Source organism: Lepus europaeus, chromosome 4, assembly GCF_033115175.1.
Source record: "Lepus europaeus isolate LE1 chromosome 4, mLepTim1.pri, whole genome shotgun sequence".
Lineage (NCBI taxonomy): Eukaryota > Metazoa > Chordata > Mammalia > Lagomorpha > Leporidae > Lepus > Lepus europaeus.
The window spans coordinates 53,150,038-53,175,142 of record NC_084830.1 but is presented as its reverse complement, the minus strand read 5'-3'; the positions used below and the strand labels follow the sequence as shown (position 1 = coordinate 53,175,142).

General features: G+C 36.3%; 1 protein-coding gene across 2 annotated transcripts; it reads right to left on the bottom strand.

Moving 5' to 3' along the window:
- Window positions 1-2,481: 2,481 nt before the first annotated feature.
- Window positions 2,482-24,650, bottom strand: CALB1 (calbindin 1). 2 transcript variants are annotated; one of them, XM_062188278.1, is made up of 11 exons: window positions 24,572-24,650; window positions 24,023-24,099; window positions 20,158-20,232; window positions 12,904-12,987; window positions 12,752-12,808; window positions 9,432-9,509; window positions 6,610-6,665; window positions 6,484-6,523; window positions 6,302-6,355; window positions 3,262-3,333; window positions 2,482-2,595 (listed from the first exon to the last, which is right to left on the bottom strand). In XM_062188278.1, exons 1-11 carry the CDS (start codon window positions 24,648-24,650, stop codon window positions 2,482-2,484), a joined length of 786 nt encoding a protein of 261 aa, XP_062044262.1. The 2 variants fall into 2 exon arrangements, with proteins under 2 accessions (XP_062044262.1, XP_062044263.1); XM_062188279.1 differs by lacking the exon at window positions 20,158-20,232.
- Between the last annotated feature and the right edge of the window lie 455 nt (window positions 24,651-25,105).

The window sequence follows — 25,105 nt, the reverse complement described above, 5'->3', positions numbered from 1 at the left end:
GATATGTGCTTTTGTCAGTTATATGTGTTGCAAATAGCTTCTTCACTTTGAATTTAATTTTTCCTACTCTCTTAATAGTATATTTTCCTGAACAGCAGTACTTAACTGAGTTCAAGTTTTAAATCTATTTCTTAATTGGTACTAAGAAATATTTCTATGCACAGGGTATTGAAGATACTCTTCTGTTACTGCATGCATGTCTTTTGCATTAAGATTGGTATTAAACGTGGAATGAGTTTTGTTTGTAGTGTGAGGTAGGCCCTGTGCCAATCATCTTACATTTACCCTTCTACATTCATTAAAAAAAAAAAAAAGTTCACCCTGTTCTTGGCCCAGGAATCAGACCTGACATGCATACAGAAGTATGATGGATTTAGTTGAGGTGGGAGGATTTCTTTATTTGCTAGTGCTTAGGAGTTAATATCCTGCATGCTAGATTTGTGACCATTATTACTGTGAGTACTCCAGAAAGTCTCTTCAGAACTACTCCCATCATACTTTCTTGTTGCTGTTTTTCCTTCTTTCTCCATGCTATTATTGCAAGAATGCCAAACCTGGGACAGATTTTGTGTGTATTTTGTGCTGAATAGCTATTTTTCTACAGATGAAATGTAAGAAAATTCTTATGTTTCTCCTATTCCTCTGGAAACCTTCCATAAGAAATATTTTACAGTATCAGTTGGGCAAAAAAATTTCCAGATATTTGAATTTTCTGAAAGTTTTTTGTTTGTAAATGTGAATGCAGAGATACCCCTTTATTCCATAAGTGATCTAATACAAGTAACTCATTTAGTCAAGTTCATATTTATTTAGATTCTTTAGGCTGTAATAATTTGAACATTCTATATTTCTACCTGGATTGATTGTGAATTACATGTTAACTAATACTTTGGAGAGTAAACAAATACAAGAGATTTAGGATATTTTCTTTATTTATACTTAGAAGTTAAAGTCAGTTAATGTCAGTGCTTGCATTTATACACTAGAGGCAAAGCCAATCTACCACTCACATTATTTGTTAAGTTTTATTTTTTGACAGATCTCTTTTCTGTTCATTCTTGAGGGAAAAAGCTTACCTTTTTGTTATTTATGAACTGAAAAATAAGTGCTGAATTTATAGAATGGGGACATTCAAGCTGACCCAGAACCATCATTAACTCTTTGGCGATAACTTTATAATACATAGACACATCTCTCCTAGCTCTCTGCTTCACAACCTGAGAACTAAATCACCAACTATTACATGTTAACTATATCTGGTTATAGAATATTCTAGCTACAAATAGGTGGAATTGACTTGGATGTGGGTCAAAGAATGTCTTAGAATCTTTCTTACTAGATAAGATAAATGATTACATTAGCATTTCTCTTCAGATGTAATTTTTTTAAGACTCATTTGAAACTATTTGCAGATAGAAATAGAACTATTTTGAAGGCTGATCTCAATATGAAATATAGAGTCCACAGAATACACAAAAATATTGATGGTATAACATTCAATAATCAGGATGCTATGAATTTTACATTAAAATTCAATTACATAGTAAAAAATAGAGTTGTTATAGCTAGAAAAAAATATTTTCAGAGGCAGCAGATACCCTTGGTGGAAATGAACACTTCTACATAGAAAGAAAATCCAGGAAGTATGCAAACTAGACACCAGGATACTCAGTATATTAAATTTAATCAGATTACACAGAACATGACATGAAACAGCAGTTTGCTTGAATAAGTATAATCTGCAACGTGTGAAAACAATTTAGAAAATGGATTAAGGTCATACTCTCTGATGTTAGGTTTGTGGAAATAGAGACATAGAATCAGACAGATTTATGTGTCATCTGGTGCTGTCTTCTCTTATTACCAACTCAATTTGAACCAATAGTTTAATATGGATTCAAGCAATAGACAGTTGTTGATAATAAACTAAATCTTCTATAGTGTGACTGTAACCACATAAAGCCACAATTAACTTCTATTTCTTGATATTTTGGTGAGTATTTTAGATGTAAAAGCACATTCTTTCTAATAGTTGGAAATATAACTTTGAAATACATTTGTGGGACAGTCCTACGATTATTTAAAATAAGAATGCTTGTCATATATAACTCTCTTACTCAGTAGCAAATGTCCATTTATACATCAAAGATTAGAATTTCAGAGATTAATTCTGGTGGAATTCTTAGGGAAATCATAGTGCCCAACTGTATTTATGAAAGCAGAAATATGGTAGGTTACTTTTTGTTTTAGTTGGGTGTACTGACTGGCCTAAGCATAGACTTTCTCTTTTTCAGTCATATAGTTACAAAAACTGTACATTACAAACAGTATAGAAACAAGCTGAAAAGAATGTGCCACACATCCTGGATAATTATCTATATGCAGTTAAATTTACAGATATAAAAGAAAATACAGCCTATTCCCTTATAATGCACAGTTATTTCTTAGATACAATGTGTCACTAGCAAGTAGCCACCAACTCTAGTTGTCTCCAGCACAAAGAATGAGAGCAAGATCTGTTCGGTAGAGCTTCCCTCCATCCGACAAAGCCATTATGCTCTTCTTGTATGTTGGAATATTATTAATATCCAGTTCCTGTGTAGAACATAGACGGCATTAAGGAATTTAATTAGCCAATGACAAGTGATACAATGTGAGATGAAACTTCCTTGTTACATCAATCCATTAAAAAAAGAGCTGAAGGGGCAGGCATTTAGCCTAGTGGTTACCATGCTCATATCCCATATCAGAGTACCTGGAGTTCACACTGGGCTCTGGCTCTTTATTCCAGCTTCCCGCTAATGTAGATGCTGGGAAGCAGCAGGTGATAGCTCATGTAATTGGGTGCCTGCCACCTGGATTGAGTTTCCAACTCCTGGCTTTGGCCTGGCCCAGACCAGGCCATTGCAGTCAGTTGGAGAGTGAACCAATAAGATGGGAGTTCTGTCTGTGTGTGTGCAGTTGTGTGTGTGTGTATGTGCATGTATTTATGTCTCTCTGTGCCTCTAAATTAACAAAATGTTTTAGAAAAAAGAGCTAGATTAAATACTTAAACAAATGTGAATAGTCACAGGTTGTTTTCTTAAAACTATTTATCATAGTTACACTGATGTAGGCCAGAACCAAATCTAGTCAAGACATGTAATGTACTTTTGTTCCTCTGTAAATATTTTAAATAGATTTCCAAAATGGATGTGTGGTTGCTTCAAGATAGATCCATAAATTTTGCCTACGAAGTAAGTGGCATGTTAACTGAATTACCTGTTTATTCTTCTCACACAGATCCTTCAGTAAGGCATCCAGTTCATTTTCATCTATGTACCCGTTACCATCCTGGGGGATGAGAAAACAGCAAACAACCAACTCTATGGACAGTGGTGGTAGGGAATGAAGTAAACTGCCAGTCATTAGAGTACTCAGAAAATCGCCCAACCATGCAAAATACTGTATGTCAGGCCCTCACAATCTTTAGCTGCTCCCAAGTTACAAAATGAGTTGTTTCTCACTCATGTCACATTTATAAAGTATCTTATACATTTTGCAATACTTTTATACTTCACATTTTGCGTTAACAGTATTGTCTCCTATTGAAACGGGAGTAACAAAGTAAGTCACAATATGTAAGAAAGTCATCATAAATACATTCATCTGGTGAGGATGGGTGCCAAGGCCTGGGGAAACGATGCGAGGGGCCTGATATCACAGCAGAAAATGGCAGCTGATTGAGAGCCCATGTCTTTACCAATGAGAAATTGAGGCTCCAAGGAGTTTTGTGTCTCAAAATCAATAAATCACAGTGTGGGATCTGAATCAAGCTTTGTATCATATAGGACATATGATAATACATTTCCTAGCAAAGAATGAATTAGTTGTATGACTTTGAAGCCCATGTTTCTTTCAATATGAACCTGAAGCCGAGATTTTTACTTTCCCCTAGTGAGCATTTTCTAAATTCTCAAAAATCAAATTATAGATAAGAACAAACTTTTAAGGCATCCAAATGGAAAAGGAAGAGGTACAAAATTGTCCATTTACAGATAACATGATTTATATATAAAGAAAATTCTGAGACTGAAAAAAAAAAACTTGTGAATTAGTAGATAAGCTCAGTAAAGTTGCAAGACAAAATACCAAACTTCAAAAGCCAATTATGTCTCTGTACACTAACAGTAAACTCCAAAAGTATTAGACATAGTACACCAAAGAATCAAATACTTAATGTTATGGATTGAACAGGGACTTGGTTTCCCAAACTCAGGCAGATATCTAAACTCTAAAGGCCTAATGTTAAATGTTGATGGATTCAGGGTGGAGACTTGGTCTAATGATGGAGTTCCAGTGGGAGGTCTTTAGCTGTGTGTGTGTGTGTGTGGTTCTTGCCAGAGGACTGTTTCTTTATGCTGAGTTTATCCTAGCTTCTCTCTGCTTCCTGGCTCAGCATGTGATCATTTGTTAGCAGCCCCTGTGCTACTGCCAGCCTTCTCCAGGCACCAAGCTAATGGTGCTGCCAGGTTCAGAACTGTGAGCTTGTAAACTGTGACTTGCAATAAACCTTTTCCTTTCTGGGAAGCTCCATTCTGGTATTTTTAGTAGAAAAAACAAAAAGCTCGTAACACACTTAAGAATAAAGGTAATTAGGGAGGTGAAAGACTTGTATCCTGAAAACTACAACCCGTATCATTGAAAGAAACTGAAAATGACACAGGCCTGTGAAAAGACATCCTGTGTTACAGACTGGAGAGGTCAATATTACTAAATGTCCATACTACTCAAAGAAATCTAAAGATTCAATGTGATCCCTTTCCAAATTCCCATGGCATCTTTTTATAGGTACAGAAAAATGATACTAACATTCATCCCACAGAAGACTCCAGATAACAAATTTGAGAAAGAAGAATAAAGGTTGAAGCCTTATGCTGCCTGATTGTTTCTGGCATACAGACACTCAGACCAATGCAACAGCAGAGGGAGCTCAGAAATCAGTCTACATGTGAACAGATACTTGGCCAAGGATCATCCCTTCAGCAAATGGTGTTGGGAAAATGAACATCATATGCAAAAGAATGTAATTGGATCCTTAGACTTACACAAGAATTAACTCAAGATGTATTAAAGATCTAAATGCAAGGCATGAAACTTTAAAATTCACAGAACAGGGAAAAACGCTATGACATTGGTCCTATCAATGATTTTGTGGATCTGAAATCATAAGCACAGTCAAGAAACACAAAAATAGACAAGTGAGACTACACCAAGCTAAAAAGCTTTTGCCCAGCAAAGGAACAATCAACAAAAGGAAAAAGCAACCTACAGAGAGAAAATATTTGCGAGTTATATATATCAGATACTGTGTTAACTTCCAAGGTGCACAATGAACTCACACAACTCTATAGTTTTTAGTGAAATACCTAATAATCCAATTGAAAAACATGGACTAATGACTAGAATAGACATTTTTCCATAGAGGACATACAGATTGCCAACAGGTATATGAAAGATGATCAATATCACTGACTGTCAGGGAATTAAAAAGAAGCTACAATTAAATATTAGTTCATAGCTTTTAGATTGCACATTATGAAACAAATAAAACAAATGTTGGTGGAGATTTGAATAAACTGGATGGAGCATATGACTCAGCTGTTAAGACACTGGTTGGGGTGCACATTATTGGTGGGAATCCCAAATAGTGTAGGCAGTATGAGAAACAGTAATTAAGAGTCCTAAACAAATTGAAAGCAGAACTACCATATGATTTAGCAATTTCAGTTCTTGGTATTTAACCTGTAGATTTGAAATCAGGATCTCAGAGATATTAGCACTCCAATATGTATTGTAGCATTATTCACAAAACCAAGATGTGGAAACAAACTAAATGCCCACCAGTAGATGAATGAAGAAATTGTAATATATGCATATACACATACAGAGGAGTATTTTCAGCCTTAAGAATGGACATTTTTGCAATATATGACAATATAGATGAAACTTGAAGACACGATAAGTGGAATAAGTTAGTCAGAGAAGGACAAGTATTGCAAAATTTCACTTAAATGATGTTTGTACAATAGCTAAACTCAAATTGTAAATACAATGGTCATTGCTAGTGCTAGAAGAAGGGGAGCTATTAATCAATAGGCATAAAGTTTCAATTATGCAGATGAATTAGTTCTAAAGATCTGCTGAACAACATTGTCTATAGTGAACAATACGATATTTTACACTTAAAATTTTGTTAAGAGGGCAGATCATGTGCTGTTTTCATCACAATAAAAAGAGAGGATAAAAACCAAAGTTTTACCTGATCATATAACTCAAAAGCCTTATTGAACTCTTTCCCACACATTTTGATTCCCTAGGAGACAGAGAAGAGAGTAAAGGTTACAATGCTCTTACTGTATTTCAACATATTTCCCTTGACAAATATCTCACATTCTATCTTTTCAAGGAAAGTATTATTTGCTGTAGAAAAAAATTAAATACCTGAAATTTAAGAAGAAAATTCTCTTGCACTGGTAGTAACCTTTTGGAACAAAAACATATGAATAAATTGGTTTTTGGAAAGAGAACAGTTTATTATAAGAACTTATGTACAGTTCCTAAACTTACCTGGCCATCTCAGTTAATTCCAGTTTCCCATCATTATTTGAATCAAATAGTTTCAGCTGAAAGACAGAATGACATTATTCTAGCCATTGATGAATGATTTATTTAATGAAGGACATGTACATTCAAAATAAAGCAGCTTGAATTATCAAATGCATATAAAAACTTTTTGAAACTAGCATTTTTAAACTTTTAATGCAACGTTTTAATTTTGGAACTTGAGTTAATTGCCAAAGCGTGTCAGAACAGCATGGAATAGCCAAACAGAGTAGTAATAGTGATCTTAGCTAGACTTCAAAGCTACCATCATTTCTTCTTCTTGCAAATATATCTGTATGTGTGTTCAGATATCAGAGGGCTGGAGATTTGCAGTACATGGCACTTCCTAAACCTCTCCAAACAATGTTAAGGCAATAAAATTTAACTTACTTCATAACTTTGGAGCAAAAGAATACAAACAAAAGCAATATACAGATAACATGAACAGAGTCTTAGAAAATAGAATTCTTGCATAATTTTTAATCGGGTACTACATATTCAGTAAATCTTTGGAATTCTCCATTATACTTACATACTCATCATGCACCATGGCCCAACCTGACATGAACACACTTATGCTTATTAGAGAAACATCCACATTTTTAAAAGTAGCAATTAGTGCCTTGTTAGAAGAATGTAGTATAAATATAATATATTTATATACAATATGTGAATTAAAAGAACACTAAATAGGTCATAAATTCTGATATTGTCATACTATCTACCAAGATCCTGGACAAGTAGATCACACAGTTTAGTGCCCATAGGGAAATATTTCCCCACATATATATTTAAATTTTAATTAGTTCTTGATTAATTTGCTTCCTGAATTTGAACTGGTTTATGACATTTAATCAGATATCCTGGGCCAGTCCAACAGGGGAAAAGTCCCATTTGAGTGGCTTTTGAAAGGTTGCTTAAAATTTCTACCTGGAAAGAAGATTTGACTTTAAATAGATATCCCTTAAGGTAGGAACAAAATAGAAAATCGATAAATGTAGGTTATTGTCCATTTCCCAAGAGGTAATCAGAGTTTATATCTGCCCATTGTGGCACATAGCAAGCAAATCTACCCATTTGTTTGCTAATGTTATTGTAAATGGACATGTGATGAAGAATTAAGGAGGCCCCATGAAGATATTTTTGGTTATTTTGAAACTCAAGATTAGTCCATCTTTAAAACAATTATCACAGCTTCGTGAATAAGGCATAACGAAGTCCTAGTGGCTTTTTTATCCCCAGAAAGTAGGTTAAGGTTGAAAGTAAACCTCAGTTACATCAACTACAATCAAGTCCTTTGTAAGACTGTTTCTCAGGAAAGTGACAAATTCTAACTCCTTCATTAGTCTAACAAAACAGCAGCTTTTATAATACACAACTATGGTTTTTGGGTTATTTATTTGAATCCAAGTTGTAAGAATTCACAGTTTCCCCACAATACTTGAAGCATTTATAAATATATTCAGGGTCTCTAAAAAGTTCATGGAAAATATACATTATTGAAAAACTCTGCATGGGTTTCAAATGTCTCTTTTACCAAAGTCAACTTATGTTTTTTTTCCTTTAAAAATTGAATTATTTATTTGAAGATCAGAGTTACAAAGAGAGAAGAAGACACATAAAGAGGGGTGGGGAGGGAGGGAGGGAGAGATCTTCCATCTGCTGGTTCAACCCCCTAAATGGCCACAATGGCCGGGGCTGGGCCAGATTGAAGCCAGGAGCTTCAGGTCTTCTGGACCTCCCACACAAATGCAGGACGAAGCACTTGGGGCATCTTCCACTGCCCTCCCAGGCTATCAGCCAGGACCTGGACTGGAAGTGGAGTAGCTGAGTCCTGAACCAGCACACATATGGGATGCCAGCAGCTTAACCTGCTATGCCACAGAGCCGGCCCCTCAACCTATCTTTTGTTTCCATTTTCCATGGTATTTTCTAAATTCCCTAGAGTATTTCATTGGGGGCAAAAAAAATTGTAACTAATACATAGCTTTTTAACAATATGTATTTTCCATGAACTTTTAAAAGTACCCTTATGTATCTCCTGGAAGTCTTAATCCTGTAATGAGTCAAAATAAGAAAATATCACCTATTTGAAACAAATTAACTTCATGTGAATTGGCTTATTGTATTTAGACCACATTAATCTATTTGCTTATTTGTTCTCAACACATAAGATGCCTAAGCATAAAGCAATTTTCTTGATTCTATTATCAATATTCTATAATAGATCTTGGTTAAACTATTTACTATAGCATCAAGCTAAGGCTATATTTGGACTTCCTCACTGATAGCATCAGCATAATAGCCTGAAATAAAAATGGAAAGAAAGGGGATCCATTATAAGTATCTTAAGGAATAAAATAGCTAGAAGGCTTGTTTAAATTCTTACACAGCCTATCATTTTCTAATCTAGGAGATAAATAATAGATTCAGAACCTCCACAAAAAGTGAATTTTGGGTGATATATAATATAACTTACAAATTGTAAATTATGTAATTCAATGATATATGCCCTCATTTCTCAAGAAAAAAAGTAATATTTTGATAGATAAAAATTATATAGCTCCACAAGAGAGGCAATGCCCGTATGTTGAGCCTGGAACTTAATGCCTGCAGAACTCAGCATTACAAGATGTAAGCATGCTTTATAAATGAAATGATATCTGTGTGCATGTGATGCCCACATCATGGTTTATTTATTTCATCCTGTGTAGCTTCAGGAATTAGTAAGAACACAGTAATATTTTATGAGCTCTTGGCTACCGTCTTTTCACAATCAGTCTTACCATTAGGTCTGTATACTCAGCTAATTTTGTGTCATCAACCGTCTTGTTTGCTTTTTCCAGCAGATCCTTTAGAAAGTTCTGTTGAGATCAAGAACACTCAGATAAGTGACATCGATTATGCATATAGTCTGCTTCCACTTCAGCCTGACTTGAAATAGAACATTCAAGAAATACAAAAAGAGCCTTTTTGTGAGGGTAGAACTGGGTGAGGAGAGGGCCCTAGATGCAATATTAAATCATTGTGGCAATGAATGTGCCAGTGACAGGTACAGTATCTTACTTTTACTGACTTGCTCCATCAGAGACTGAGCTATATAGAATTTTTTCAGATTTCAACAAAAGGACTATCTGGATTATGCACCACATAAGAATCTGAATAAAAACATTAAAACCCAGCCAGCTCAAGGGATGCCTTTCTACTTGATATCTGCACAAGTCTTTGTGTGACTATTCTGTAAGACACAGAGGGCCTTTCTCTATATCTCTGTAACATGCTTGAAAAATAATCAGTAAACCAGATGGAGAGATACCTCTAATTTCAAATGCACTTTCTGTTCTCGCAGGCTGTATTTGTATATTAGTTTATGGCCAGTATGAAGCTCATTTCTCCAAAGGGCTAGTCAGTGGCTTTTAAACTTAATGTAGTCCAAAACACTTTGGTTAAAATGCCTCAGCTGACCATTCACATGAAAACAGGTGCCTACAGATGATGTCATCTAACCCCTTAAGGGTATGTTAATCACATTGGAATAGAGATTAATGTGGGAAGGAAGAAAAAAGATGGTTTTTAGCTTGACAGTTGGAGCTGAGTTTCATTTTTTGTTTTAAAGAGACATAAATCAATAAAAGCTTTACAAAGGTTTGGCATATAAATGATAGTGAAAGTACTTAAGTATAGAATAGTCTTTCATTTTATCTAGTGCTGTTCATTTGCAACTCCTTTGTTTTCTCTGAAAATGATTTAATGTAATTATGGGAAACTCGCAGATACTGTGCCCAGTTATGGTTGAAGGATTGGGTTTCTTTGGTTTAACAGTGGTTTATCTCCTTCTGAAATGCACCCATTCATTCACTCTTTTGAAAGAAAGAGACTTTTTCTTGGTTTAATGAATTTATTTTCACCTGAAACATTCCACTTCAAATCCAAAGTGAAACATGGAAAATTCAAAGTTATCTGTTGGGGGTGAATTTTATTTTTGAGCCTTATGAGGCTTTTGTCAGAGATTAATTGGGTTAAAAAGCCTCATTAGAGACTAAAATGGTGGTCACAAAAATAGCCTGGGAGAAACCTAGGGACGCTGAGATTCAAAGTCGTGTCTGAGAGCAAGCGGTGTTTTACTCTATTATGGGTCTTAAAATTAGCTTTTTTGAAAGATCCATTAAAGAAGAATGCCAACTTATCTTCAGAATTCTCTAGGGAGGAGAACTTCTATTTAGAATTTCTTTCTGAGAACAAAATTTAGAACAAAGGAGGAGACAGAATATTTCGAGGTCAGTATTGGAAATGAGCTAGGTTTTCAGTATGAATTTGAAAGGATTTTTAAAAGTTTTTTTTGTGTGTGTGTCTAATAGAATAAGCTCTGTCACCTTGTGGGCTCCAGATTGCTGAGCTGCAAGTTTATAAAGTCATTGTTTTCAATGACTTCACATTGAAAATGTTATGGGGCAGGCATTTGGCCTAGTGGTTAAGATATTGTTTGGGACACCAGCAATGTCAGAATGCCCGGTCTTCCATACTTGCTCTACTCCCGATTCCAGATTCTTGCTAATGCACACTTTGGGAGGCAGCAGGTGAAGGCTCAAGTATTTAGATTCATGCCATCCTTGTGGGAGACCCAGATAGAATCTCTGGCTTCTGGTTTCATTATGCCCCAGCCCTGGCTATTGCAGGCATGTGAGCACTGAACCAATGGATTGGCAACCTCTAGCTGTTTGTTTATCTATGCTTGAAATAAATAAAATGAATAAATTTTTTTTAAAAAGCTAAAAATGTTTTCACTTTTACAAGACTGTAGTTGAATAGGAAATATCTAGAGATAAACTATGTTAAACTATGATTAGGAAACATTCATGTTTCCCCATGTGGTGGAAGCAGTAGATCTCAATGAATGAAATTTGAAAGCATGTAGTGTTACAGGAAAAAAGCATTATTTAGTATTATTAGGTATTGTAGGTCCAAATCTATGTTCTCTTCCTTTGTAGTCTGTAACCTTGAACAAATTTTGAATCTATCTGAACTTCAGTTTCCCTGTTGGCATATTTGGAATGATCATACTTGCATTGCAAAGTCTTCTGTGAAGATTAATTGTAAATATACATTTCGAGCACCAAGTACTGTGCCTGCCATAAAGTAGGTGCTCAACAAATATCAACTTGCTTCCCTGTTAACTGCTTATATTCTGAAGTTAGAGAAAACCGAAACTTTTGGTCTGAAATGTCTTGGGCTGAATAAAGGAAATGAGATGAAAGATACATCCATATGTCTGAAAGGTTAGAAAATTGAGTTCATTAATAATATAATTTACTGTGTCTTGAATTTCACAAAATCTTTCATGTACAACATATTGCCTGAATGCCACAGTACATCTGAGAGGAAGGTATTGTCACTCCAGTATTAAAGATAGAACAAACAAGAACATTGTAGAGATTTAATGCAAGGTGAGACCTTATTTCAGATTGTCTTTGCCTTCTCCTCCTTTTATACTTAACTGTTTGTACCTCATATGACATGAATTGGTAAATTCATTTTCAAAGTTGCAGTTTTTCAAAAGTTTGATTACATTAGGGTTTGGTTGTTATTTTTATTGTTCAGAGGCAGTGGGTTGTGTGGCCCTCAGAAGATCACTAAATATCTCTGAACCATTTTCATCACTGGGGTATTACTAATCTATGTAAGATTATAAACAGAGTAGTTGGCATACAGTAAGTGTACAATAATTTGTTCTTTGTCTTTTTTGAAAGAGAAATGTTTGAAAGAGAAATGTTTATACAGGTGTTTAATTTGTAAAATAAAATTTCAATGAAAGAAATGGCTTATTGGGCTTTTATGTGGTTCTGTGGCTATCTGTCTTATATAACAATTTGTATACACCAGAGAAATGATACTTTTTTTTTGTTTTACTGAACAGAGTTTTAAGAAGCACTTAAAATCTCTTTTTTGATCTGCTACTTCATTAATGATGTGGAAGAGTGGGTGAAAATGCCATTGCTCAACATTAGTTTCTTCAGTGGGAGGTTTTTTAAAAAGCTATGAAGTTCTTAGCAGTTCATAATTATATTTGAAAGGGGAAAAAAAGTAGCCCAAGTTTTTATTTGCTTACCTTAAGTTCCTCAGTTTCTATGAAGCCACTGTGATCAGTATCATATTTTCTCCATGTCTGTAAGTAATTTTGGATAAGGAAAACCAAACACATTAAAAAATCATTTATTTTCCTAATTTCCACAGTTTCTGAAAGTGACAACTTTCTTATACCTTCATGAATTCCTCACAGGACTTCAGCTGCTGGCACCGGAAAAGCAGCAAGAAATTCTCTTCTGTGGGTAATACATGGGCCAACTGGAAGAGATTGAGAAAAAGAGTGTTTGCAAGGGGCTTGAAAACAAGTCTCTGTCATCACCTGGTGCTTAGTTTGTCTTCAGCATCTTCCCTAGGAAAAGCAGGAGGGGAAGAACATCAGCATCAACTTCCTCTGGCTGATACGTTGTTCTGACAAAGTGCCATCATGTTTTCCAAAGCTTGTGGGCTCTGGAAGGCTTGGTTTTCCTGCTAGTGAGGTGGCAGCAGCAGGTATGTGCTCAAATGGGACCAACATCTGTCCTGCTGGGCTACAAGCAGGTTCATCTTGTTGCCCAGAACCCTTCCCTTGATCTGTGCCACAGATTCCAAAGTGCCTGGAAGGACATATGTGGAGCCAGTAAATTTCTTATGAAATGAAATATCCTGTGAGAAATATGAATGTAGGAGAAGCAAGGAAAGAAAAATTGCATTTCTAAGTCTGAGGGGAAATTCTACTATGAGATGTGAACGAAGATAAACTGAAGATGATTGTGAATCAGTGGAAAGACATAGAAAAGACAGTCCACAATGACAAGTGGGAAATCAAACACTAACAGAAAAGTCGCTTCCAAATTTTTGGTTTCTGCTAACAGGACATCCATTGCTTGAACCCAGGGCCTGGACTAAGTTTTTAGTTTTTGTTTTTTTTTTGTTTGTTTGTTTTTTGTTTTTTTTGACAGGCAGAGTGGACAGTGAGAGAGAGACAGAGAGAAAGGTCTTCCTTTTTTGTTGGTTCACCCCCCAGTGGCCGCTGCAGCCGGCGTGCTGCGGCTGGAGCACCACACTGATCCGAAGCCAGGAGCCAGGTGCTTCTGGTCTCCCATGGGGTGCAGGGCCCAAGCACTTGGGCCATGCTCCACTGCCCTCCTGGGCCACAGCAGAGAGCTGGCCTGGAAGAGGGGCAACCGGGACAGAATCCGGCGCCCCGACTGGGACTAGAACCTGGTGTGCGGGCACCACAGGCAGAGGATTAGCCTATTGAGCCATGGTGCTGGCCTGGATTAAGTTTTTAACATCACAGCACGACTCTAACAGTTCCCCTTCAATCTCATTTCATAAATTCAACACTCTTCTTTTTTTTTTTTTTAAGAATAAAAGTGTTCCTGATCCCGTTTTCAGACTAGCATGATCTATGTGTTGCGTACAGAGGAGAGAGCTGGACTGATAGCCCCACTGCAGACGTGAGTTCTATTTCTGGCGTGGCTGCTACTCCCTCTGCCATTTCTGGACCTCAGTAGCCTCTTCACTAAAATAAGGAGCTGAAATAGAAACCAGTGTTTCTCAACTGTACTGAGTCAGAAATGCCTTCTGTTGGAATCACTGCATCTCTGCATCAAGGAATGAACTTACCCCCATTACATTTCATCCAATTTCTGGAAGCCGATGAATTCCCAGAAGCAGAGGGATAGGTCGTCATCCCTGGATTTTATGTTAAAAACCTATAATCTAGATCAACCTTCAAGTCTATATGAGTTTTAAAAACTCTACAATGTTACATAAAAGATTAACACATCTAGTTTTACAAATTTCCTTCTTTTAAGATCCATTCAAAAATCTAAAATTTAATATAAAACATCACTCTACCTTATAAGGAAATAATCTCATCTTCTTTAAGCCTATAAAATATGTTTCAACTTATTTCTATGTTTGAAACAATGCCTCAAATTAAACCATTCAGTTTATAAGCACTACATATTAGGAGTGAGACTAAAACTGGAAAGTGGCACAAATATCTTAGAATGTTTAGTTTGACCCAATTAAAATATTTTTTTTTATTTTAAAAAAAGCCAATAGTGTGATTAGATGATAATATACCTAAAAGGAGAAAGTAGGGGTATAGTATTTGCCAGTAATTTTCAAAATATGATTAGATTTTGATCCATAAACACATTTAGATCATGGCTCTGTATATGTGTGCATATGCATTTTCTAGGTCTCTTATTAAAATTGTGATACAGTTCTGTGACCTCTTATTTTCTTTAATTCATTTGAATTCTTGAATCATAAAATCCTATCCTCCAGAAATACTGTAATTCAATTTAATTTCAAGTCCAAATAGTTCAATTGAGGATGCTAAGGATCAGAAACTGAATGACATGGCCTGGTGATTGGCACAAATTGAAAATCAGTTTAATTTGATGATTATTAGAAAATTAAGTTAATAACATGTTTATTGAAAATAATAATAGAGGGGCTGGTGCCATGGCTAACTTGGTTAATCCTCCACCTATGGCGCCGGCATCCCATATGGATGCCGGGTTCTAGTCCTGGTTGCTCCTTTTCCAGTCCAGCTCTCTGCTGTGGCCTGGAAAGGCAGTGGAGGATGGCCCAAGTGCTTGGGCACCTGTACCTGCATGGGAGACCAGGAGGAAGCACCTGGCTCCTGGTTTTGGATTGGCATAGTTCTGGCCGTGGCGGCCATTGGGGGGGGGCGGTGAACCAACGGAAGGAAGATCTTTCTCTCTGTCAAATAATAATTAAAAAAAAAACCAAAATAATAATAGAATGATTTGGTCTCTTCTTTAATCTTGGACTGCAAATATGCGTTTGTTGGAGATTTTTATATGTGACATCAAGATAGTCTGGGCATGATAGACAGTGTTCCCAGTCATGGAACATTAGAACACCATCTTCTTATAGAGACCCCTTTCCTCCTTGCACATGGGATACTAGTGAAAAGTAGCTAAAAATCGTTCTCAATAGGTAGCCGGATACCAGGTAACTCAGGCCTAGAGAGTAGGTTTATACCCAAAGCTAAGAGGGAGAGAAAAACTCGGAGAAAGGACAGCAAAGGATTGGGATGGGAGAGGGTCTTTGGTGGAGGGAGAAGCATCATGCCCCCAAGCCTTTGGTAGAGCTCTGACTTGCCTTTAATAATAGTGTCTTGTAGAGGTACTGGAGGGTGTTTTTATCAAAAACTCCAAAAGACATAGGAAGGAAAGAAAGAATGATTCAGGAGGGAGAAAGGAACAAACAGAATAAAATAAAAAGCTTAGGTCTCAAGAGGGGGAAAATATGTTAGAACAGAAACTTCAAAGCACAGATTGACTAATGGATCCGGCTGGCAAGTAAATATTTTAGAAAACTCTGCATGATACTGAGTATTTGGCCATGTTATATCATGGTTGTGTATTAGTATAAGCATTAATTTAGTAAACAGGACATAAATAATACTAATTCTTCCTTTATTTATTTGTATGTATCTTTGTCAGATACTACTTAATAAGTTTGGATGAACCTCCCCCTTGAACATTCATTTCAAGAAGGTAGAAAATATTTCTGGTTTGCCTCCTGTGAATGTCTGGAGTGGTGCCCAGCATATTATACTCACACTCCTGAAGAAATCCTTGTGGATTGGTCAATAGTTCTACTTCATGAAAAATACCTACCTGAGGGGCTGGTGCTGTGGCGTAGTGGGTAAAGCAGCCACCTGCTGTGCTGGCATCCCATATGAGCACTGGTTCAAGTCCTGGCTGCTCCACTTCCCATCCAGCTCTCTGCTATGGCCTGGGAAAGCACTAGAGGATGGCCCAAGTCCTTGGGCCCCTGCACCCATGTGGGAAGACCTGGAGGAATCTCCTGGCTTCGGATCAGCACAGCACTGGCCATTGCGGCCAATTTAGGAGTGAACCAGCAGATGGAAGACCTCTCTCTCTCTGTCACTGCCTCTTCTCTCTCTGTGTAACTCTGACTTTCAAATAAATAAATCTTTTAAAAAAACTTCAGGGCTCCTTAATTCTCCAGCTGTAGCATCTAAGACCTGCTTGCAATGTGCCAAAGGTCTTTTATGGAAGATGTTAAGAAGGGCTGCTTTAGCCTCAGATTTGTAACTCACTGTTGTCCAGAGGAGTAGCCACTATTGCCTTTTCTTAGATTGTGGGTGATTTTTTGTTTTCTGGGCTGCCTGCCTGCTTTTTTATGAACTCCCTACACCTTTTATAGGTTGCAGAAGAGAGTGAAGATTATCAAGGGTATAAGTGGAAGGCCAATAGCTGTGACTGCAGACAAATCCCTCAGAGATGCTCTTATGAAATTTTGCTGCTTGCTTTGAAAGTATGGAAGCAAAACTTTATTTCTACTTCTTACCTCATTTACTAGTCTATACACAACTCGAGGATAAAATCTACATCTTATTTTCTGTTTCTTTGCCCAGCAGCTACACAAATTTCAGTGTATACTTTATTGAAGCAATGAAGGAAGGCTTGCGATTATGTGTCTAGAGTCAATGTTAGGCTGTAAATAAATGTAAGTAAAATTGTTTGGAGAAAATTTGAACAACTTATTACTGAGCTTTGGATGGGGTTGTAGTAGGCATTGTGATTTCCTTTCAGGTGTGGGGTGTGTTGCTGTGTGCTAACCACCCGCTTGAGAAATTGCTTGGGCTGAAGGCAGCTGTGTCTCCAAGGAGACTGAATTCTAGAACTGATCCACATGTATCAAAAGACCAACCCTCTTATTCAAAAATTAGGTATCTCTGAAGGGTCACCCCTTCTTCGGAGCAAACTGTAGGACAGTTGAGGTCTCCAATGAGACTATATCATACCCTAGCTCCTTCCTCTTCCCAATCCTATTCTCTTCACTTCCCTTCTACAGGTAGTGAGCACATGAATTCTTGCTAATTTGAGTTAACCTCCTCATTGCTATTCTTTTACTTAGATATGCTTCCCTGGGAACTCAAACCACAATAGGGGTCTTTAAGTATTCCTTCTGTTTCTAGCAGATATGAAGCCTTTGCCTTAAGGTTTACAGTTGGTTGAAATCCTTTGCTCTTTCTCATCTAGCTACTAAATGCTATGAACGGAAATGGCTGCTGAGGATTCACAGTCACCACTAGTAAGAGCCTTACAGAGACGCAGATAATGATTTTTTTTTTTTCCTGACAGCTTCAAAGCAAGAGAAATACAGTGACAAACCTAAGTACTAGATGTGAGAAGTGTACACACAAAGGGCAACCCCATTAGAGGTATAAATCGTGATATGGCTACTTGGAAGTGCAGATGAGGCATAATTACTGACACTTTGTAAATTGTATAATAACATGCAAATTTTTTTTCTTAATATTGTTGCTGTAAATTTTCCTCAGATCTTCTTTTCAGCCTTTATTACCTTCTTTGTCTTATTCTGTCACCTATACTCATCTTACTTCTCTTTGCTAAAACAGAAACCCCTTTCTTTCCTGTAATAGCTTCTCATCCCAAACTTATGGGGAAATTTTTGGCATCACACCTCTGAAACAATGCATCTGCTATGTGACCCTCTAATCTCTCCTTAAAATTAGACCTCAATAAAAAGTCATAAATGACTAAAATATATGTAATAATAGAACCTGACTTCAAATGTTCATCTATTTTGTCCTTTTGAAAATATAAAATCCTTGTGAACTGATCCGTACTTTTAATTGCACAACCCTCGTTGTCTCTGAAGAAATGAACTAAAATAAATAGCTGAAACCATTGAAGTCCTCCAAGGTGAAATATGTCATATATAACATAACAGTCTTTCCTCTACTAGAATTCCAAAGTATGCCAAACTGAAATAGCCAATCTGTAATTTCACTGATGTCAGATTTCCAGACTAGTTTTGAAGAATTAGATTTACTTTATTTTATTTATATTCATTTTAAATTTTTTGTTCTTGATTTCATATCTTGATTAGCTGTCCTCCATGTCAGTTTATAAGTCCCATTACTATTAATTTATCTACTTATATAGTAATGAGTTACACATGGGCAAAGTGGAAAGTGCATACTCCTGGGAAAATTTTTAATTACAAAGATAATAATAGTATGCCCTCTCTTAATTCTATTTGTAGAAGGTGTTGAAACGTAAGTATATTTAACATTGGCATCACAAGTGTCCTCATAAGATCAATTATTTGAAAACCAGGTTATTCCTCTTAATCATAGGTAAATTATGACCAAATGTTGTTGAGAGAATACTTCACGATCTAATACACTGAGAATGCTACAAGAAGAATAGAATTATGCTTATAATTTGGCATATTTTTAAAATATGACTTTATTAATTTTTCTAGACAAGAGCTTGCACTCAACTTCTTTAATAAATTGCAGAATTAAAGAAAAAATTCAAGATACCACTAGATTTTGGAAAACTAGAAGTAAGGGGAGCAACTTTTTTCACAAAACTGAAATGCAGAATTAATGCATAACCAAAGTTTGCTTCTTGATTCACAAACAAAAAGAAGTTGTTTTCCTTCGGAAAAGTCATTGTCAAAGATTTGACACCCATTATCTTCACTTTTAGAGACTCAAAAGAAAAATGTACCTATGGACACATCATAAAATATCCATTCACTTTAGTGAAGTTCCAAGGCTATCTGTAGATTTAAAATAGATTGCCAAAACCAGGATATAGCATTTTACTGTGACATTGTCATAGACCTGCAAACATTTCATATTTTTTATATATAAATATTTTGACAGGCAGAGTGGACAGTGAGAGAGAGAGACAGAGAGAAAGGTCTTCCTTTTTGCCGTTGGTTCACCCTCCAATGGCCGCTGCGGCCTGCGCATCGCGCTGATCCAAAGCCAGGAGCCAGGTGCTTCTCCTGGTCTCCCATGCGGGTGCAGGGCCCAAGGACTTGGGCCATCCTCCACTGCCTTCCCGGGCCATAGCAGAGAGCTGGCCTGAAAGAGGGGCAACCAGGATAGAATCCGGCGCCCCAACCGGGACTAGAACCCAGTGTGCTGGCGCCGCAAGGTGGAGGATTAGCCTGTTAAGCCACGGCGCCGGTCATATATTATATTTTAACAGAAATGTCTACTTTGCTAAAAGCTAAGATACACGAGTGAATCAAATACTCAGGCACTTTACTGAGCTGATGCTTGGTAATGTAATGTGGTGGGTACTCATCCTGAAGTTGGGGATTTGTTTATCTAACCACACTTGTGTCAGCAAACAGCTGCATGACCAGAGGCAAGTCATTTCATCTCTCCAGGGTCTCAGTTTCATAATGTATTAAATTTAAGCTCTGTTTAAGGCAAAAACTCATAGGTCTGTTTACTTCTATTTATATATATAAATAATCAGTAACACATTACTTAGGTAAAATATACCCTTCTGAATTAGTCTTTCTATGACATATTTGACTTGGATACAACCTCAAAAGTAAGCTCATTTATTAAATCAGACAAACATTTAAGTTCCTTACCTCTACAATTCCTATTTTTCCATCATCTCTCTGCCCATACTGATCCACAAAAGTTTTCATCTCAGGTGATAATTCCTAAAATTATAAAAAAGCAGTGTAAAAAATACACAATAAAAAATTATTAAAAATTGTGTAAAAATACACAATTATGCTCGTGATCTGTTAATATTACTTACTTTACAGGAAAACCAAAATGGAAACCATTTGGAATTATGCATGCTGATGAACTGTTATGCAAATTAAAGATATAACTAATATATGGTATTTATTAGTTTCAAATGAAATTTATGATCATTATTTTTCAATCACTACAACTGATCTCTATTAAGGTTTTGAAATTCTTTGACAATGTATTTAGAATCATTCAATTAATACCATTTAGGAAATGAACACTGTTAATAGACCTTAAGTATTATTTGTTCAGTAAAGTTTCTTTTATATTATTGCATGATTTTTTTCCTGTTACAGGTTCCTTATTCTACAGTAATTTTTTTTCCATGGAGAGTAGTAATATGTGATTTTGCTTTGGATAGTAAAAAATGTGAATGTTGAAAAGTATTCACTTTGTAAGCAAGGAATGTTTCCAGTATGAAAGAAGCATTCATTGGCTAAATAAGTTAAAACATTGAATATCAGAAAAATAACTCTTAGGTAAAACAGTAACTTGACAAATCTGAATTTTCATCACAGACAATGTTGATGACCTTACTTTATGCCATTGTTTATACGCTTAAGATCTTTGTCTCCAGAGTAACTTGAGGAACAGTTTTCCAGGGTTACTTTGTTTCCATTTATTTCTAAGGTTATGTTCTTTCTCCCATGTATTTTAGTACAATAAAATGCCCAAGAGTGACAAAGTGAATGCTTTCTTTGTATTCGACTTGTTTTTAAATATGTTGTATTAATTATATAATCTGTTTTACATATTGACAGATTAGAAAGCTATGGACTATAAAGTAGTGATCTGAACATAGAGCTAGCATTCAGGAAGTTCAATTTTTACCCTTGGGTCTCTAACATAGCCCATTTAAAATAGCCCTGTTGCATTAACTGAACCTATTTAAAATAGGTCAGCCCTTACTAATGCCCCTTTCTATGTCCTTGGGAAAGCAAATTAAGGTCTCAAGTTTCATCATAACTAGCAATATGGTGGTTACTGACAACACGTTTGCTCTGGGGATAGGTAAATTAATGTAATTTAAGGGCTATATTGAGGCTAAACATCATTAGTGGATAGGTTGATATAATTTAAGTGCTATTTTGGGGCTAAATGTCATTACCAATAGTACTTAGAAAATCTTTTTGAAATCAATGTAAATATCTTTAGTATAATTAAGGTAATATCTTGTAACTGAACAATTTAATTATATTTTAAACTTAAAAAAACTCTGTTGTAGGTAAATTGAAATTTATATGATTACGTTTTGTTACAGGGATAATTGCAAGAAAAAAACGTTTATCCTATGACAATAGTGGAATAGTCAGTCCTTATATTTTTAAACATATAACTTAAAGTAAACAAAAAAACCAAAGAATTCATTCTTAAATATTAAAACTATGTAATGCTACTAGTTTAACTGGCAATCTTCACATTCAGTTTGTGAAATTTCTGGGTGACAATTGTGCCAAAATCTATTTTTTAAAGGATGCAAAGCATATAATAATCATCACCAATTAAACATGTATAAAAATGAATGCAAATTTAAAGGCTAAATACTATATTAGTGGAAAAAATAGTTTCAGAAATTTATGGTATTGTTATATTTCATTGATGCTGTATTCACTTAGTGAAAATTTTGAAATTCTACATTATTAATATAAGAAGCTAAAAAATGTTTCCATTAGTGCAATGAAATCCGTTATCCTATAGTTAGAAATGCAAAGATTTGGGTCAATCTTGGTGTCTAAAGAGAGATAAAAATATGTAAAAGTAAGCTTATTGTAATGGGGCCAATGGTATAGTGAAACAGGTTGAGCAGATGAGCTTCTCAATCCAGGTCTTGAGTTAGATTTTAACTATTCAAAGCCCACATAATTAAGGACTTCAAGTACAGGGACTGAAGTACAGGGAACCTAGATAAAATCTCATGCTTGTGCTCAAATTTAGTACTATTGGGTTATAATAAAATAATTGTAGCAACACGCATTAGTCATTTAAAAAAAGGCTCTAAAATTTCTAAAGCTCTAACACAAGGGCATTATTTACAAAAAGGTACAAATACTAAAACAGGGCAAAAAATCATAAAAGATGTATAGAACTCATGAGAATTTCTAAGACTAAAATAAATCTCAATATTAAAATTACTTCTGGAAAAATTAAAATAACTCCTAGCTGATGGAGGCATCTTTCAAGTTTAATTCTCAATTTTATGGAAATTAAGACTTTCCAACCACATATTTTAAATATAGATTTTTAAATGAGGACAAGAATTGCTTCTATTTAATTATCCAAAGATCCATAGAAGTGTAATGACAGTACTATGTATATTTATTTACATAGAAGATGGGAAGAAGGGGGAGTATATAAAACATTTTTTGTTAGATCTCATTCTATTATACTTTCAGATTTACATTATGTTAAGTTAGGGTAAAACAATTCCTTGAGCACAATCTGGTTTAAAGTCAATTTGGCCAATGATTTTATCAATTGATAGTTCTATAATGCATTAGAATACATTTAGAGCCCTCTAGGATTCTTTGTAAGATGTTATACAGGGATAAGTATTACACAATTTCCAACTTAGATAGAACAAAAAAAAATACTATCAATCAATTATATATATACATATTACTCATTACTGGAGGTGGTGATTTGCTATATAATATGTACAGATAAGTATATCACTCATAATGAAAAAATGTCATTGTCACTGTAGTAAAAAAAAAAAAAGAAAGGCTATAAACATTTAAATTAGGGCAAATCCAACACTACCTTTTGAAAGGCAATCTTACAGAAAATCCTAACAGATAAATAAAATCCTTAACCTATTTTCTTCTATACAGCCATCTCATCTGTGTGAAGGGTGGGTATATCTTTTTATGCTGAAAACATTTTTCTAAACTGGCTAGTTAATGTCCTCCAAAAACCACTTATAATTAGTAAGAATGTTCATTTGTTTAATTAACTAATGGTTTAAATAAATAAAAAAAAAAACTCGCTCATTTCAAAACACCATTATTTACCATCAGAGGATTTCTTTCTTGTTTTGTATCATATGCAATTCTTTATTTTACTTTTTACTTCTCCGATTTTGGAGTTTCTAGCCTTTTCACTGAAATGGAGACTTTGTCTTGCTAAACGGAGCAAAGTGCTAAAGTGAGGAGAGTCAAGGCAAGAGGTTTACTCATCTCCGCAACAAAATCAACATCACAACCATCCTAACTGGCAATAGAATCAGATTCATAACCTGCAGATCTGTTTCCTGACCACCAAGGGGCAGAAACGCATTTCTACCCCTCTGCTTCTCACACAGTAAAAGAGAAGTTAAAAATTACCTAACCGAACTCAACGGGAGAGGTGGTTATCTGGGCAGGATTTCATGCACCCACACTTTCATTTTAGGAGGTATAAAAGCGGTACAGTGATAAAGTATTTATTTTTAAAGCTCTGATTTTAGACTGTAAGGTTTTCCCCGTTAGGAAATCCCCCCTTCCCTGCTTTCTCTATCCCTCCCCGCTTTCCTTTTCTCTATGCAATTGGAAAGGCGTTTTTTAAAAAAATTTTATTTTCTTTTACTCTTTTTTAGCCTATAAACGTTTACATTTCCTGGAAAGCATTAGACCCCGCTGGCTCCCTATGAAAACACAAGAATGTTTATGTTTTAGAGCCGAAGGTCTTTCTCTTCCTTCACAAACTTGAACGTACCAATCCAGCCTTCTTTCGAGCCTGCTGGAGCTCCTGGATCAAGTTCTGCAGCTCCATTCCCTCCAGGTAACCACTTCCTGCAAAGACAAAGAGGCACGCAGGTGTCAGATACCTCATCCGACTTTCTTTCCCATTTACTTTCCAAGACAGCTGTCTTTCTGGCGACCTGATAGGCTCTACATTGATTAACCAGCTGAGGGTACAAACTCGGCTCTCCTCCCGGTTGTCAAACTTTAGATCCACTGAGGACAAAGGAAGATGGTTAGGTGCTGAACGCAGCCATAGAAACTTTGGGGGGCAGGGTTCCAGAATCCCTGCTTTCTGTCTTCTACTATTACCATTCCTGGAAAGCCAAAAGTTTAAGTTTGGGGGATCATAGAGAAGCAGTGTAAAGTTTCACGTTGCCAGTCCGGGTTGCTAAGATTAGGTGAGGTCTGGGGGTGGGGGAGCAGGAGTAGAGAATAGAAAGGAGGGAGAAAGGGAGGAGAGAGAGAGTGGGAAGACGAATGCACACGGGTCTGGAAATAGTTAAAAAAGGCAGATAATCACCATCAGCGTCGTAATGAAGCCAGATCTCGAAAAACTGTGAGGCTGTGATCAGGGATGATTGCAGGTGGGATTCTGCCATCGTACAGCTGGGAGTGTGTCTGCGGGTATGGATGAGTGGGCGTGAATGTGTCCGAGAGAGTGGGGTGAGCGGGGACCTCAGTGAGTGCGAATCCAAGCTGCAGCTGGGCGCGGGGGCTGCGGGCGCTGTCCTCGGTGCTGCTCGGCTCGCGCGTTCCACCGGAGTTCTCTGCACCCCGCACCCAGTTCTCAGTATTTATCCCGACGGCCTCAAGCTGGGCCACGCCTCCTCCTGCCTCCCATTCCTCACTCCCCGCCTCTTGCTCTCACCAACCTTCTTCCCCTCCCTTCCAGTTTTCGCCTCACTTCCCCGGAAAGCTAGCAGGAGCAGGAGTTTCAGAGTATTAGAAGCAGCAGGTGGTGGGAGATTCTTAGCTCAGAGATTGGTTGCTGAAAACAGACCTATTTCCCCTCACATTCACCTAGTCTAGGGAGAATCTTATTCCTGAATACTAT